Source organism: Dreissena polymorpha, chromosome 12, assembly GCF_020536995.1.
Source record: "Dreissena polymorpha isolate Duluth1 chromosome 12, UMN_Dpol_1.0, whole genome shotgun sequence".
In the NCBI taxonomy this organism is placed as follows: Eukaryota; Metazoa; Mollusca; class Bivalvia; order Myida; family Dreissenidae; genus Dreissena; species Dreissena polymorpha.
In genome coordinates, this window is record NC_068366.1 from 41984427 (window position 1) to 41998352 (window position 13926).

The 13926-nt window shown below is 36.9% G+C and overlaps 1 protein-coding gene across 50 annotated transcripts in view; it reads left to right on the plus strand.

Annotated features, from left to right (window-relative positions):
* The first annotated feature begins 864 nt into the window (after positions 1-864).
* LOC127852926 (uncharacterized) overlaps positions 865-13926 on the plus strand; it is a 56537-nt gene continuing 43475 nt past the window's right edge. For all 50 annotated transcript variants that reach the window (XM_052386961.1, XM_052386968.1, XM_052386973.1 and 47 more), the window contains exons 1-7: positions 865-1031; positions 3405-3556; positions 4782-4951; positions 5311-5471; positions 5773-5852; positions 9677-9756; positions 12248-12446. In XM_052386961.1, the coding sequence (XP_052242921.1) occupies positions 979-1031; positions 3405-3556; positions 4782-4951; positions 5311-5471; positions 5773-5852; positions 9677-9756; positions 12248-12446 (895 nt within the window). In that variant the 5' untranslated portion in view covers positions 865-978. The remainder of the gene's footprint in view (positions 1032-3404; positions 3557-4781; positions 4952-5310; positions 5472-5772; positions 5853-9676; positions 9757-12247; positions 12447-13926) is intronic.

Sequence of the window (13926 nt, forward strand, 5' to 3'; positions counted from 1 at the left end):
GTTTTGGTATATTGACAAAATTTAAAAAAAGTTGTTTCAGATTCGCAAATTTTCGTTTTAGTTATAATAGTTTTGATGAAATAGTAATACTTACCATTTACCATGCTTCTTTTATATCTATTATTTGCATCTTTTTATGATTTGAAAACCGGAAAATTATAAAGCCTCGTGTGACGCGAAACGATTGAATAATTTGTAAAGTTTTGTTGTTGTCGCTTTATTTTGGGATACTACGAGGATTGCTTATATAGGTAAAAAATACATCCGCTTTAAGCATGTGCTTGGATGGTTGAGTGGTCTAGGCAGGAGACTTTTTACTTCAGGACTCCAAGGGTCAGCGGTTCGAGCTCTGTTGAGGGTTGCTTTTTTCATTTTTTTAAATTGTATTCTTTTTTTACTGGAGATATATAGTTCAAATGTTTAAATTTATCAATATAAAGCATCTAATGACAAGCTTCAATACATGCCAAAATATGTTGGACGGCCCCTTTAACCACAATTTCCGGAAAATTTCAAAAGGTGAACGTGACAATCTACACAAATGGTCCATACATTGAAAATAAACACACCATTGTAATTTATTTATATTTCATGCACGAAATTTTCTAGTATCATAAATACGTCGCTTAACAGTAAAAAAAATGCATTCGAACACTTGTCCTTTTTTAGCAACTGTGACATTGTCGCTTACATGATATTTCTCTATAGCACAAATTTTGTAAACTTACAAAGTAACAAATATGTGGACAACGCCATTTAACCGGACTCTAATCGAATCAGAAATAAATATGCTATGAAATCAGTGATACTGTTCGTTTTACTTGCATATCGACCAGTAAAAGTGATGTTATCTATGAGTTGTCACGTGATGCACATGTGACATTTATAGTACGGCGTACATGTACACAATAGGCATATTGATATAAATCGTGTAAATAGTTAACAAACGCTCAAAACTACGACATATCGGGGTAAGATATGTCTGTGCTAGGTGGTAATCTTGGAGTAGAGTGCCCAGTCTGTAAAGCAAGGTACGTGGAGTTTAAGTGTGTATTTAAATAGTCAAATTAACATGTACTGTAGTACAGTGTTTATTTCGAATATTACGTTACAGCCTATGTTATATAATTATTCAGACAATCCCATAAGATTTGAAGCCAAAAGGACATTCTGTAATTGGCTTAAAAACTTGCAGGACCGGACTGGGATTCAAAGGACCGAATCAACACATCACGGACTGAATAATTTGAATTTAGTGACATAATGATACGTGAAATCAAAGCGTTGAAGGCATAATGATACTTGAAATCAAAGCGCTGAAGGCGATAAATTTATTCATTTATCAAAATTAGGTTATAGCTTTTTTATCGAAAGTTAGAAATAAAAACAACCCATTCCAATTTGACACCGTATACAAATTCAAAATGTACAATAAGGCTTTTGACCTTTACATAACGCCAGCAATCACGAATGCATACATTCGAATATTTCATACTCACAGGCTGATACGAAAGAAATTCTCTGAACTTGGGCTTCATCGATGTGTCTGTGCAGAGATTAAAGGATGTAACACTGTTCGCTGCATGTTCAAATGACACATAGACACAAGTTGTTGCCCAGTTACAAACAGGCGTTAAAATTCATCTCGCAGAATTTCACGGTCTGTAATCGGTCGCTTAATCAACAGGGGAAGACATAATTGACTATCGATAAACACAGTTTTGTTTTCAATATGAGAAAACAAACACTGCCGAAATAGTATAGGGTCATGATAAGAGGGAAATCGTTTCATTATGTAAACAAAATGTATGTCGTACTCGGTCAGCAAGTCTTGAAATCGTTCATTAACGCCTGATATACCCGCCTGAAAAGGATACCCTAATTTGCCAGTTTGCTATATTTGCTATTTTGAATTTAATTTTAGCTCGAAAAAGAATTGTGCTAAAATGTGCCATTAACAAGACGCCATGAGATTTTTAAAGACCCGCGTCATAGTAAAATGGGTCTTATGCCTCATGCACCATCGTAGCAATTGCCCACCCAGCCTGTGCATCTTGCAGTCTGGTCAGGAGATACATAATGAGACCACAAAACCTTGAGTTATTTTATAGCAGACAGCATCGCCTCTGAGCCGACTCCGCAAACGCGCAGGCTAGGCTTGAGCTACGCTGGCCGGAACGCCATACTAAGGCCCCATTTTCGCATGGCGCGACTATGAAAGCGTGATTTGAATGTGTTGAAAGAATACCGTGGGTTAATCAAATGTTAATATACGATAATTTGCGATGGTGAAGAAAGAAATTTAGGTGTACATCAAATATTAACATACGAGATAATTTCATTTCGATGGTGAAGAAAAAAAAAACTGCGCGTTAAGCAAATATTAATATACGATATACTTCGATGGTGAAGAAAGAAAACGGCGTGTTTTTATTCAAATATTAATAACGGTATATTTCGATGGTGAAGAAAGAAACTCATGCCTATGAAAATGCAAAATTGTGAAATAAAAACGCATTAGTTAAACTTCTGTTTTTAAGTTAATTATAAAGAAACGTACATTTTCAAACATCGCAGAAAAAATGCAACGATCAGTAACGTATCGCTACTTGTGGTTCTCGTGCCTGATAAAACTGTAATGATCTTCGTATTCGTCTTAGAGAAAGACCACGTTAATTTATGAGGTCTTCAGGGCTCGCAATACGGTGGGAACCGTACATAAGGCAACAATAACACCAGTTTCTGTAAAGGCGTGGTGCAATATCAAAAGTAGTTTGAAAAAAGTCATTCCAGTCTATAAAACACACTTCAAAAGTCAGCGATCGAGTTTTCAAATATTTCGTTTTATATCAGATTATCTTGTGTGCTGTATTGGTTTAGTCATGTAGAGTATGTGAATTTGAACATGTTGGATATGTATGTATTTATCTTTTTACAAACTCGAATCATCCAACACTTACTCTTCTCATTCACAAATAATTATATCACTTTTAGAGAATTAAACGGTGACACTCTATAAATCAAACTTAAATATCAGTACACAGATGGTGATTGTAACTCTAACGATTTACACAATTTAAAGTTTACGACAAAATCGTCTATATATCAGATTTTAGCTAACTGGGAAACCTCGCTTAATAATGAATTGTAGATGTATGTGTTTGTAACGAAAGGGTATCATACTGTATCAATAAATCAGGTTAACGTAATACCAATTAATGCCTTGTTTTGTTAGATAAAGAAAACATTACTTGTTCATAATAGCTTGTTCACAAATACATTTAAATGTGATAGTATTTGTATTCTTAAATACGATATATTGTTACTAATGTGACTAGGTTACTTCACCACCGTCATATGCGGTCAATATGATAATCAGAACAGCAAATCTTGTCTACTCACAGGCACCTGCCCATTAATGGCGGCACACGCGACGTCAATGCAGGCGGAGTGCAGGTGGGGACTTGTGTCAACTGCGGACACACCTTCAAGTTCCGGGCCGTGACCCCGTACAAGTCCACAATATCATTCACTGTTAATGGCAAACAGTACACCGGTAAGCAAAGCATATGAATTTTCGTCAATTTTTAGCTAAAATTCTTATATAAAATGCAAACTATTCTACTCGCTCCGTCCTCGTCATAAGCTTGTAAGCGTCCGAAATAAGGTTAAAGTTGGTTCCATTAGCTATTCTCTCGCGTATGGCTTGAGAAAACTCATTTAAAATTGAACCATTTATTGTCTATATTAAAACTACCATATAGGCCAAGTTTGGTAACTAGTTTGACATTTGTCAAAATATATGGTCATTTTACACTTTGACATTTGTCAAAATATAGGGTCATTTTACACTTTGACATTTGTCAAAATATAGGGTCATTTTACACTTTGACATTTGCATATAAACCGTTAAGACAGGTTTATGCTTTTCGGTAAGCTAGTTTCCCTTGATGGCTTGCAGGATTTCATTCAAAGTCAATGTCACTGTCATTTAATATGGAACTGGCTTCGGCTTATGATCTCGAAAACGAATTGAGCTATTGTGATGCCAGCATATATAGTTTGTAAGATAAGATGCATTTTATGCCTATTGGACGAACGGTCAACCGTTATGGTTTGGGCATGGAATGGTTTGTAAGTAATGAAAAAAGGTTTCCCCCAATATATTAGTCGTTATGTTTTTAAAGGATGTGTTTCAAATTTAAAAAATAATTACTTGAAATCTAAAAAACATCACACGATAATCAAACGGGGACAAGAACCAGAAAATTCGAGAGCGCAGACCTCTGACAGCTCTTGTTTTCAAAGGGATAACTTTTCGATGTGATCTTAACCGAGTTGCTATAAACGTCAACGGCATATTGAGCTAACAGCATGAACAACTTAAAACTATGTATCATACTCATGGCAATTAAATGGCTATTTTTTGTATTTTTTGTATTATTATGTTGCGTCTTATTTTACTCAATCTTCTACCTCTTATTTGTGTAGCTCATATATCTTATAGCCAATACGCTAAAATACATGTACTACTGTACATTGAACTGCAGTTCTCTGAATGTGTCATTCTAAAACAAATATAATAATTGATAGACAAGTGTTATTTCCTGATTTGAGAATAAGAGACCATCAGACGTAATTGTTTATGTAAAACACACACACACACACACGTAGGAATGGCCCCGTTTTGTTCATAGTTAATAGTTCATATTTAACATTACATCACATGTTGCCATATTCTACACACACTTTTAACTATGTTTGTTTATGTCCACGTACAGTTGGCAATGAGTACGGGCCCGGTTCCGCTCTCAACGGTTTCCTTAGAGACGAGCGCATCTCGCCGGGCACCAAGCACATGTGCTACCAGGGAGGTTGCGGCACCTGCCTCGTGGAGGCAAAACTGTATGAACCAATCAGCCAACAGTATCTCAGCTACGCCGTCAACTCGGTACGTGGTGATGCTGTTGTGACCCTTTCGGTTGCAAATATGAATTATTAAATTAATAATTTGCACTCACTGCAGGGCTGTATCTGTCGCGTTTTTCTCATCGTCTCTGACCGACATCTTTCGACATATTTCCGACAGAAAACAAAAACGCAGGGACGAAAGCGTAATTTTACTAAATGAACATTATATCATGTAAAAAAACATACTAGTACTTGTATAACATGTGTTCTTAGAATATTAAATGCGTGTTATGTTGCTATTTCAGTGCTATTCAAGTAACGGCTACTCAGCTAATATTTTACATGTTCTACCTTTGTTCGCGTTCACAAAAATATGTATATATATTTCCGTTTTTACAGTGTCTGGTTCCCCTGTATTCTTGCGATGGTTGGGAGATTCGCACCGTGGAGCACATTGGAAACCTGCGAGCCGGACTCCATCCGGTACAGAAACAGATTGCAAATTACAACGGGTCCCAATGTGGGTACTGCACGCCTGGACAGGTCATGAACATGTTCGCGTGAGTGCTCGCACCTTATGTTGGTTTCAAATTATATTTGTGGTATATTTCTATAACCGTTTCATGCCAGCGTCTTAGTCATAGCAATTGAATTTGCTCACTATGGTAATGCCACAAGAAGACCATTCTAATGTCGTTGTCACGATGTTAATTGTATAAACAAATTCAAGTACTTTTACATAATAATACATGTGTTATGTTATATTCCGTACTTGTGTTTACAAATAACGTATGTCTGAACACATAAGCAACCTTAAACAGGTACGTACATAATTCAAATCAATGCTATGCGTGTTTGCAGTTTGACAGAGTTCTACGGATCGAGCCTGACAAAGCAGAAGGTTGAAGACTCGTTTGACGGCGTCATCTGCAGGTGTACAGGTACATGTATATGTCCTCTTGTCTTAAATTATTTCGTGCGTGTGTGTGGTATGTATGTTCTGGTAAAAGTACGTATACTATATGTATATTGTATGTATGTTCTGGTAAAAGCCCGTATACTACGTGAGTGTGTATTGTATGTATGTTCTGGTAAAAGCCCGTATACTACGTGTGTGTGTCGTGTGTATATGTTCTGGTAAAAGCCCGTATACTACGTGAGTGTGTGTTGTATGTATGTTCTGTTAAAAGCCCGTATACCACGTGAATGTGTGTTGTTTGTATGTTCTGGTAAAAGCCTGTATACTTCGTGAGGGTGTATTGTATGATTGTTCTGGTAAAAGCCCGTATACTATGTGAGTGTGTGTTGTATGCATGTTCTGGTAAAAGCCCGTATACTATGTGGGTGTGTGTTTTATTAATGTTCTGGTAAAATTCCTTATACTAAGTGAGTGTGTGTTGTATGTATGTTCTGGTAAAAGCCCGTATACTACGTGAGTGTGTGTTGTATGAATGTTCTGATTAAAGCCCTTATACTAAGTGAGTGTGTGTTGTATATATGGTTTGGTAAAAGCCCGTATACTACGTGTGTGTGTTGTATGAATGTTCTGGTAAAAGCCTGTATACTACGTGAGTGTGTGTTGTATATATGTTCTGGTTAAAGCCCGTATACTACGTGAGTGTGTGTTGTATGAATGTTCTGGTAAAAGCCCTTATACTAAGTGAGTGTGTTGTATATATGTTCTGGTAAAAGCCCGTATACTACGTGAGTGTGTGTTGTATATATGTTCTGGTAAAAGCCCATATACTACGTGAGTGTGAGATGTATGTATATTCTGGTAAAAGCCCGTTTACTTCGTAAGTGTGTGTTGTATGTATGTTCTGGTAAAAGCCCATATACCACGTAGGTATGTGTTGTTTGTATGTTCTGGTAAAAGCCTGTATACTACGTGAGTGTGTATTGTATGTATGTTCTGGTAAAAGCCCGTATACTATGTGAGTGTGTGTTTTATGAATGTTCTGGTAAAAGCCCTTATACTATGGGAGTGTGTGTTGTATATATGTTCTGGTAAAAGCCCGTATACTAAGTGAGTGTGTGTTGTATATATGTTCTGGTAAATGCCCGTATACTAAGTGAGCGTGTGTTGAATGTATGTTCTGGTAAAAGCCCGTATACTACGTGAGTGTGTGTTGTATATATGTTCTGGTAAAAGCCCGTATACTACGTGAGTTTGTGTTGGATGTATGTTCTGGTAAAAGCCCGTATACTAAGTGAGTGTGTGTTGTATGTATGTTCTGGTAAAAGCCCGTATAATACGTGAGTGTGTATTGTTTGTATGTTCTGGTGAAAGCCCGTATACTACGTGAGTGTGTGTTTTATTAATGTTCTGGTAAAAGTCCTTATACTAAGTGAGTGTGTGTTGTGTGTATGTTCTGGTAAAAGCCCGTATACTACGTGAGTGTGTGTTGTTTGATTGTTCTGGTAAAAGCCCGTACATAACGTCTTACCTAGAGCCAAACGCACATATGTTACATATAAATTTCTGGATCGGGTCGCGTATATGCGAAGCGGCGTGCAAATAGTTACCCTTAGACCTTTCCTGGCAATTCTACTACATTTTCGTTTCTCCTATCACTTTAATACTCTGTCTTAAAATGGTTTTATGAGCTGTTTATGGTCGCACAACAAGGCTTCCGACCAGAAAACGCACACACTGTTATTTTTTTTTTTTTTCAAAACCGAATTTAATATATTTAATTCTGCAATACTGTCGGAATATTTTGTTTATATTGTGTCAATATCAAAATATGACATTGTCATAAACGTAAGTATTATGATTTGGTTAATAGCTAAATTAATTGTGCATAACAGACACAACGATAGATGACTACTCATTTCAAACTTATGTCCGTGACCAAAGGCTTGATGGTATTTCTACAGCGAGTATATTGGCTATATAACCGTCTTTGTACACGTTATTTTCTGTTTTGCCGGATAATCGACTATTCCTCTGAAATAAAACAGATATTTTCCAGAAAGCAATCGTCATGATCCCCGGTTCATATCCTTTTGTCTTGAAATCTTCCTAGAAAATGTAATTCATAACAATAAACTTCCAATATTGACGTGTTTTGTTCGGAAAATACACAAGACATTTTACCGCCACGGATTTTTCCAATTAGGGTATGCACGAAGGACTTCAATGAATATATTTTGTTGACAAGTCGTGAAAAGTTCTTCCGGAAATAAGTTTGGTAAACTCTGCACGTATATTCTTATCGCTTCATTTAGACCGAAAGTTATTTTGAAGCAGTTTCCCGTTAAACGGCGTAGGTATTTTATAAACCAGCAACTTTCACTGAAATTCCGGATAACCCATGTATGCAAAACAGGGAATGTGTTTATTTATTATAATATGACATGTTCGTTACAAAAGCATAAATGATAAACACCGAAGTCTATTGAGAGATGGAAACTCAGTGCTTAATTACACAGAACACCATCACGATTTGGTTACCTCAAGGTTACCTATTGCATTCGCCCTCTGTACAGCGTCCATCATCGTGCGTCGTGCGATGTGCGTCATCAACTTTCATCTCGCTGGGTGATTTGCGTCCAAAAATAGGTAAATGGAACCAAATCTTAGGAGAAACATTATAACCACTCTATATGCCTCATTCATGACTCAAATATGAATCTTGGTTAGAATGTATATCTTGAAAATATCAAGTCGAAGACCGATTGGAGTAACGTGCGTCAAATACTAGGTAATCCGTTCACATCTTAAAAAACAAACTTGTTACGACTCAAGAGCCCACGAAGCCCACATGTATGCCCAAATCTTTATGAAACTTAGTCAGAATGATGATCTGGACATTTTCTGAGTAGAATTTATATCTTGGTCACGTGCTTCAAAAACCTAGGCCGCATGGTCACATCTTAGTCAAACCTTTGTTACCACTCTAGAGACCATATATATGACTCAATATTGATTAAACTCGATCATAATGTTTCGTATTTGAGTCGCGTGCGTTAAAAATCTATAGAACAAGGTCAAATATTAGAAAACATTATATGACCACTTAAAAGAACCATGTATGGCTTCATTTTGCTGAAACTTAGTCAGATGTTTATCTTTACATTACCTAGGCCGAGTTAAAATCTGATTAATGTGCGTCACAAAAGGTCACCTATTCATATATTTAGAAAAACAAATGTTACCACCATAGATGCCACATGTATGACTCAATCGTAATGACACCTATTATGTTAACCCTTTCAGTGCGGGAACCGAATTTTGAAGGCCTTTGCAAACAGTTTGGATCCAGATGAGACGCCACAGAACGTGGCGTCTCATCAGGATCCAAACTGCTTGCTATCCTGATAGTATTCTTTGAAAAAAATCGAAGAAAATGCTTATTTTAGAAATTCAGCAGACGACATTTTAGCAGAAGACAAATTTCCCAGCATGCAAAGGGTTAATCTTGACAATATCTTGCCAAGTTTGAATCTGAGTCACGCGCGTCTAGAAATTAGGTCATAGGGTCAAATAGGTCATAGGGTCAAATCTTTTAACAACCCTTGAGAAAACAGATATGACTCAAGCGTGAAGCCACATTTATAAGTAAGTCATGACAGAGCTCGGAACTTGCTCAGAGTTTTGTCTTGACTTTACGAAGGACATCTATGAATCTAGGCCAAGCGGGGTCAACAACAAAATCACGATATGAAGTCTTCAGCGTTAATGCTTAATGATTTGCATCTAGTGATTCTTGTGATTTCGATTTCAACTTGTAACATGTATCGCATACCGTTTGTATTGCAGGATATAGACCCATACTGGCAGCATTCAAAGACATGGCCGCTCCGTCTACTCCATGCAGTGGATCTATAGGCGACATCGAGGTAACCTGCACTACTGTAGTGCGTTCAGTTACAGCGAAAGTTCGCTTTAGTTCGCGAACGGTCGCGAACGTTCGCTATTGAACGCTCGGTTCGCCGCGAACGTTCGCGAACCGAAGCGAACCCTCTCGGGAGGTGGTTCGCTAGCGAAACCAAGATGGCGGAAAAATAAATTTGTTGTTTTTGTTCAGTGTAACTTCGATTTTTTTTCATTTTTTTGTAGTACATAAAATGAATTGAACAATAAAGTGTATAGGAGGTTTGGGGGATTCCGATAATGACGCCACGTTTGCGCATCCTCAAATTTTGGCCGTCAACACTGCGGCCATTCTGTTATTGTCTGCGTTTGATGATCCGCATCTCTGTTCTTATTTTGTTTAGAAATGTCATTTCATTGAATTTAGTTCTGAAATGTCATTTAACTTACTAACATATATACATCATTATATTGATTTGGATACCTACTATAGTATAAGGATACGTGACATTACTTTATTTATAATTATATGCATTAAAGACGATGTACTTATGTATAAGTCTTAATAAACTGTTCTGTTCTGTTCTGATAAGGTTTCAATCATATTCGGGACCCTTTTTAAGAACAACAAAATACTCAGAAATTTAAATTCTTTCAGATAAATAGAATCCAATGCATTAACACAAATAAAAACGAAAACAAACAATAAATTGATTGATTTATAACATAACATAAAGAAACTATTTGAACCTATATGTCCGTAAAAACTTACCTTGTTACAGATTAACTAATCCTCTTGATACATGTAAATGTTTTTATTTAATTGTTTACACCAATTTTGACACTCCTTATTTTAGCATTTTTAACCACCCATTGTTTAATTGCCCCTTTGTTCATCACAAACCGATTATCTCGATATGATCGGATACTGTCCAGACAATTACTAAGAAAACATGGTGTCATAAACCCAGCGACCTATATTTGTATTACTCAGTATGGGGTCATTAACCATATGTGTCTGGTCATTAAGCACAATTTATGATACCTCCGTGTCATCTCTTGGCATATTAAGCCAAAAACTTAACAGTTGCTTTAATAAAATATTTGAACATATTTAAAAAAAATAGGCGTACATTTGTCCGAAATGGATTATCAGGAACTATTAAGTATATATATTAGCCAGTTTAAACATAACACTTAAGTGTTTTATAATGACAATACATTTAAAATATTGTACAAATTTACTGGTAGACAATTATCGTATTAAACGGGTACCTGCAAATGTAAATCGATATAATGACGTGTAAAGATCGTGATTTACTGCAGTGTTCGAAACATCATCGTGAAAACAAGGAAGAACGTTTATGGTATAATAAAATGCCAGATTTGTATCGCTCATTATCACTAGATAAGAGTTTTCAATATACATGTACATGCAAAGACAGTTCAATTCGCAAAATATGCATGTGTTTTTTTTTCCATTTGAATGCTAAAATTTATTAATATTTTCATTAAATGTAAACGAAATGAAAATTAATTCAATGTAAAAGACAATTACAACTACATTTGAAGATTTTAATGCATTGCGCTATTTTAGGGCTTTGTTTTATAACTGATTCAATGCACCTCTTACACTAAATTTCGATCGCTAATGAAAAATAACACCATCGCATCCACACCACTTATAATTATAATCAAATTATTATAGGTTTTATTATTTTTGAAATATCTGTTGGTTAAGTACTTTCTGTGTTATAACGCCATCAAAATCGCAATCAATTTTCTGGGAGCCGCCATCTTAAAACGTTCGCGCCGAACTTATCGTTCAATAAGACCGAATCGGAAACGAGCGATCATTGGCGAACGTTCGCTGTAACTGAACGCACTACTGATCAAAACAGTACTAGAGACCTGCACTACTGATCAAAACAGTACTAGAGACCTGCACTACTGATCAAAACAGTACTAGAAACCTGCACTACTGATCAAAACAGTACTAGAGACCTGCACTACTGATCAAAACAGTACTAGAGACCTGCACTACTGATTAAAACAGTACTAGAGACCTGCACTACTGATCAAAACAGTACTAGAGACCTGCACTACTGATCAAAACAGTACTAGAGACCTGCACTACTGATCAAAACAGTACTAGAGACCTGCACTACTGGTCAAAACAGTACTAGAGACCTGCACTACTGATCAAAACAGTATTAGAAACCTGCACTACTGATCAAAACAGTACTAGAGACCTGCACTACTGATCGAAACAATACTAGAGGAATAATGATGAGATATTACACGTTTGTTTTATCATTGGGGTTTTGATAACATGTATATATACATACAGTATTGATGCTTCTTATTTGTTTTAAGTGTTGTTTAATATTTTAGCGTTATTTTCCGAGATCTTCATTATTGTTTACGGCCCTGGAGTAAAGTCATTATAGAAGTTTCAATTACAATTTATATATACATGTTGTGTGCAAGCGTTTTTTTTGTTTTCTTAATCACCAGGATTTGAAAGAACGCAGGTGTTCAAAGACTGGCAAGTCGTGCACCGGAAGCTGCTCCGGTCACCAAGCGGTGCCGCTTACGCACCTTGTGTTCGCCGACACCGCCTGGTATAAGCCGACCTCGGAGGATGAAATCACGGCCATACTGAACGCCAGCAAGGGAAAAACAATCAGCTTCCTGTTGGGAAACACGGCACACGGTGGGTAGTGCATATCTATACGCTTAAAGTGTTGTCCCAGATTAGCCTGTGCAGTCCGCCTAACTGTCTTGTTTAAAAAAGACTTTATATAAACAGAAAATAAAAAAGCGGAAAGTGTCGTCCTTGACTAGCCTGTGCGGATTGCAGAGGTAAATCTGGGACGACACTTAACGCGCATGCATTACAACCCCTTTTCTCAGAGCGCGGCTCACATGTATACATGAGGCTACGTGTCTGCAGGTACACATCATGAATTGATGGTCGGTTGTTTACATTCGTCATTTCGATTAAAAATCTGTGCTCGACCACATGGGTACATGTTACATTATGACTCGCACTTCTGCTTTACTTGACATTAACGATTACCTTGATATATACAGTTTGATAAGCATGGACCGACACCCAATAAACTAAAATTATACAAAAGGTTGGTCTTGATATTATCGCTCATTGGGTCATTGTCGACCTGAAATGGCTTGAAGTTACCCGGGGGTGACTAGAAGCCGATTCATGTCACCCTGGGGTGACTTCAAGCCGATTCTAGTCACCCGGTCGGCTTGAAGTCACCCCAGGGTGACATGAATCGGCTTGAAATCACCCTAGGGTGACAAGAATCGGCTTCTAGTCACCCCCGGGTGACTTCAAGCCATTTCAGGTCGACAATGACCCAATGAGCGATATTATCTGAACTAGAATAAAACAAACTGTATCTCGAGCTTAAATTACTGTACTGACCTTTGAAGTGAAGCTCGTTTTCATCCTATGCATTGTTTGTTGACCTTTTGATTATTACTTCAACCCAATTAACCACATCACTATGCTCAACATCATGCGACTGAAACATGTCAGATTTTGATGACCTACATGAACTAGTTAAGATAAACAAAGAGTTGCTAGTACAAACAACAATATCAACCTTTCACAGTTGCCCGGGCATATTTATCACGGTAGTTCATGTATAGTACTTTTTCCGTACATATTTTGATATTGAACATATGTGCCAAAAATACCGTATTATTACGAAGAAATGTTCACTATTTGATTTGGTCTCTTTGCGAAATTAAACCCATTTATGCCTAGCGTCTAGAAAAAGGCCTTGGCAAATAGCGTAGACCCAGATGAGATGCCGCATGATGCGGCGTCTCATCAGGGTCTGCGCTGTTTGCTTAAAGGGATCTTTCCACGGTTTGGTAAATTGACAAAATTGAAAAAAGTTGTTTCAGATTCGCAAATTTTCGTTTTAGTTATGATATTTGTAAGGAAACAGTATTACTGAACATTTACCATGGTCCAATATAGCCATTATATGTATCTTTTGACGATTTGAAAACCTAAAAATTATAAAGCGTTGCAACGCGAAACGATTGAATTGTTTGGAGAGTTCTGTTGTTGTCGTTTAAATTTACGAAACTACGAAGATTGCTTATATAAGGTATAAAATACCAAATCTGTGTATGCTCGGCCGAATAGCCCAGAGGGC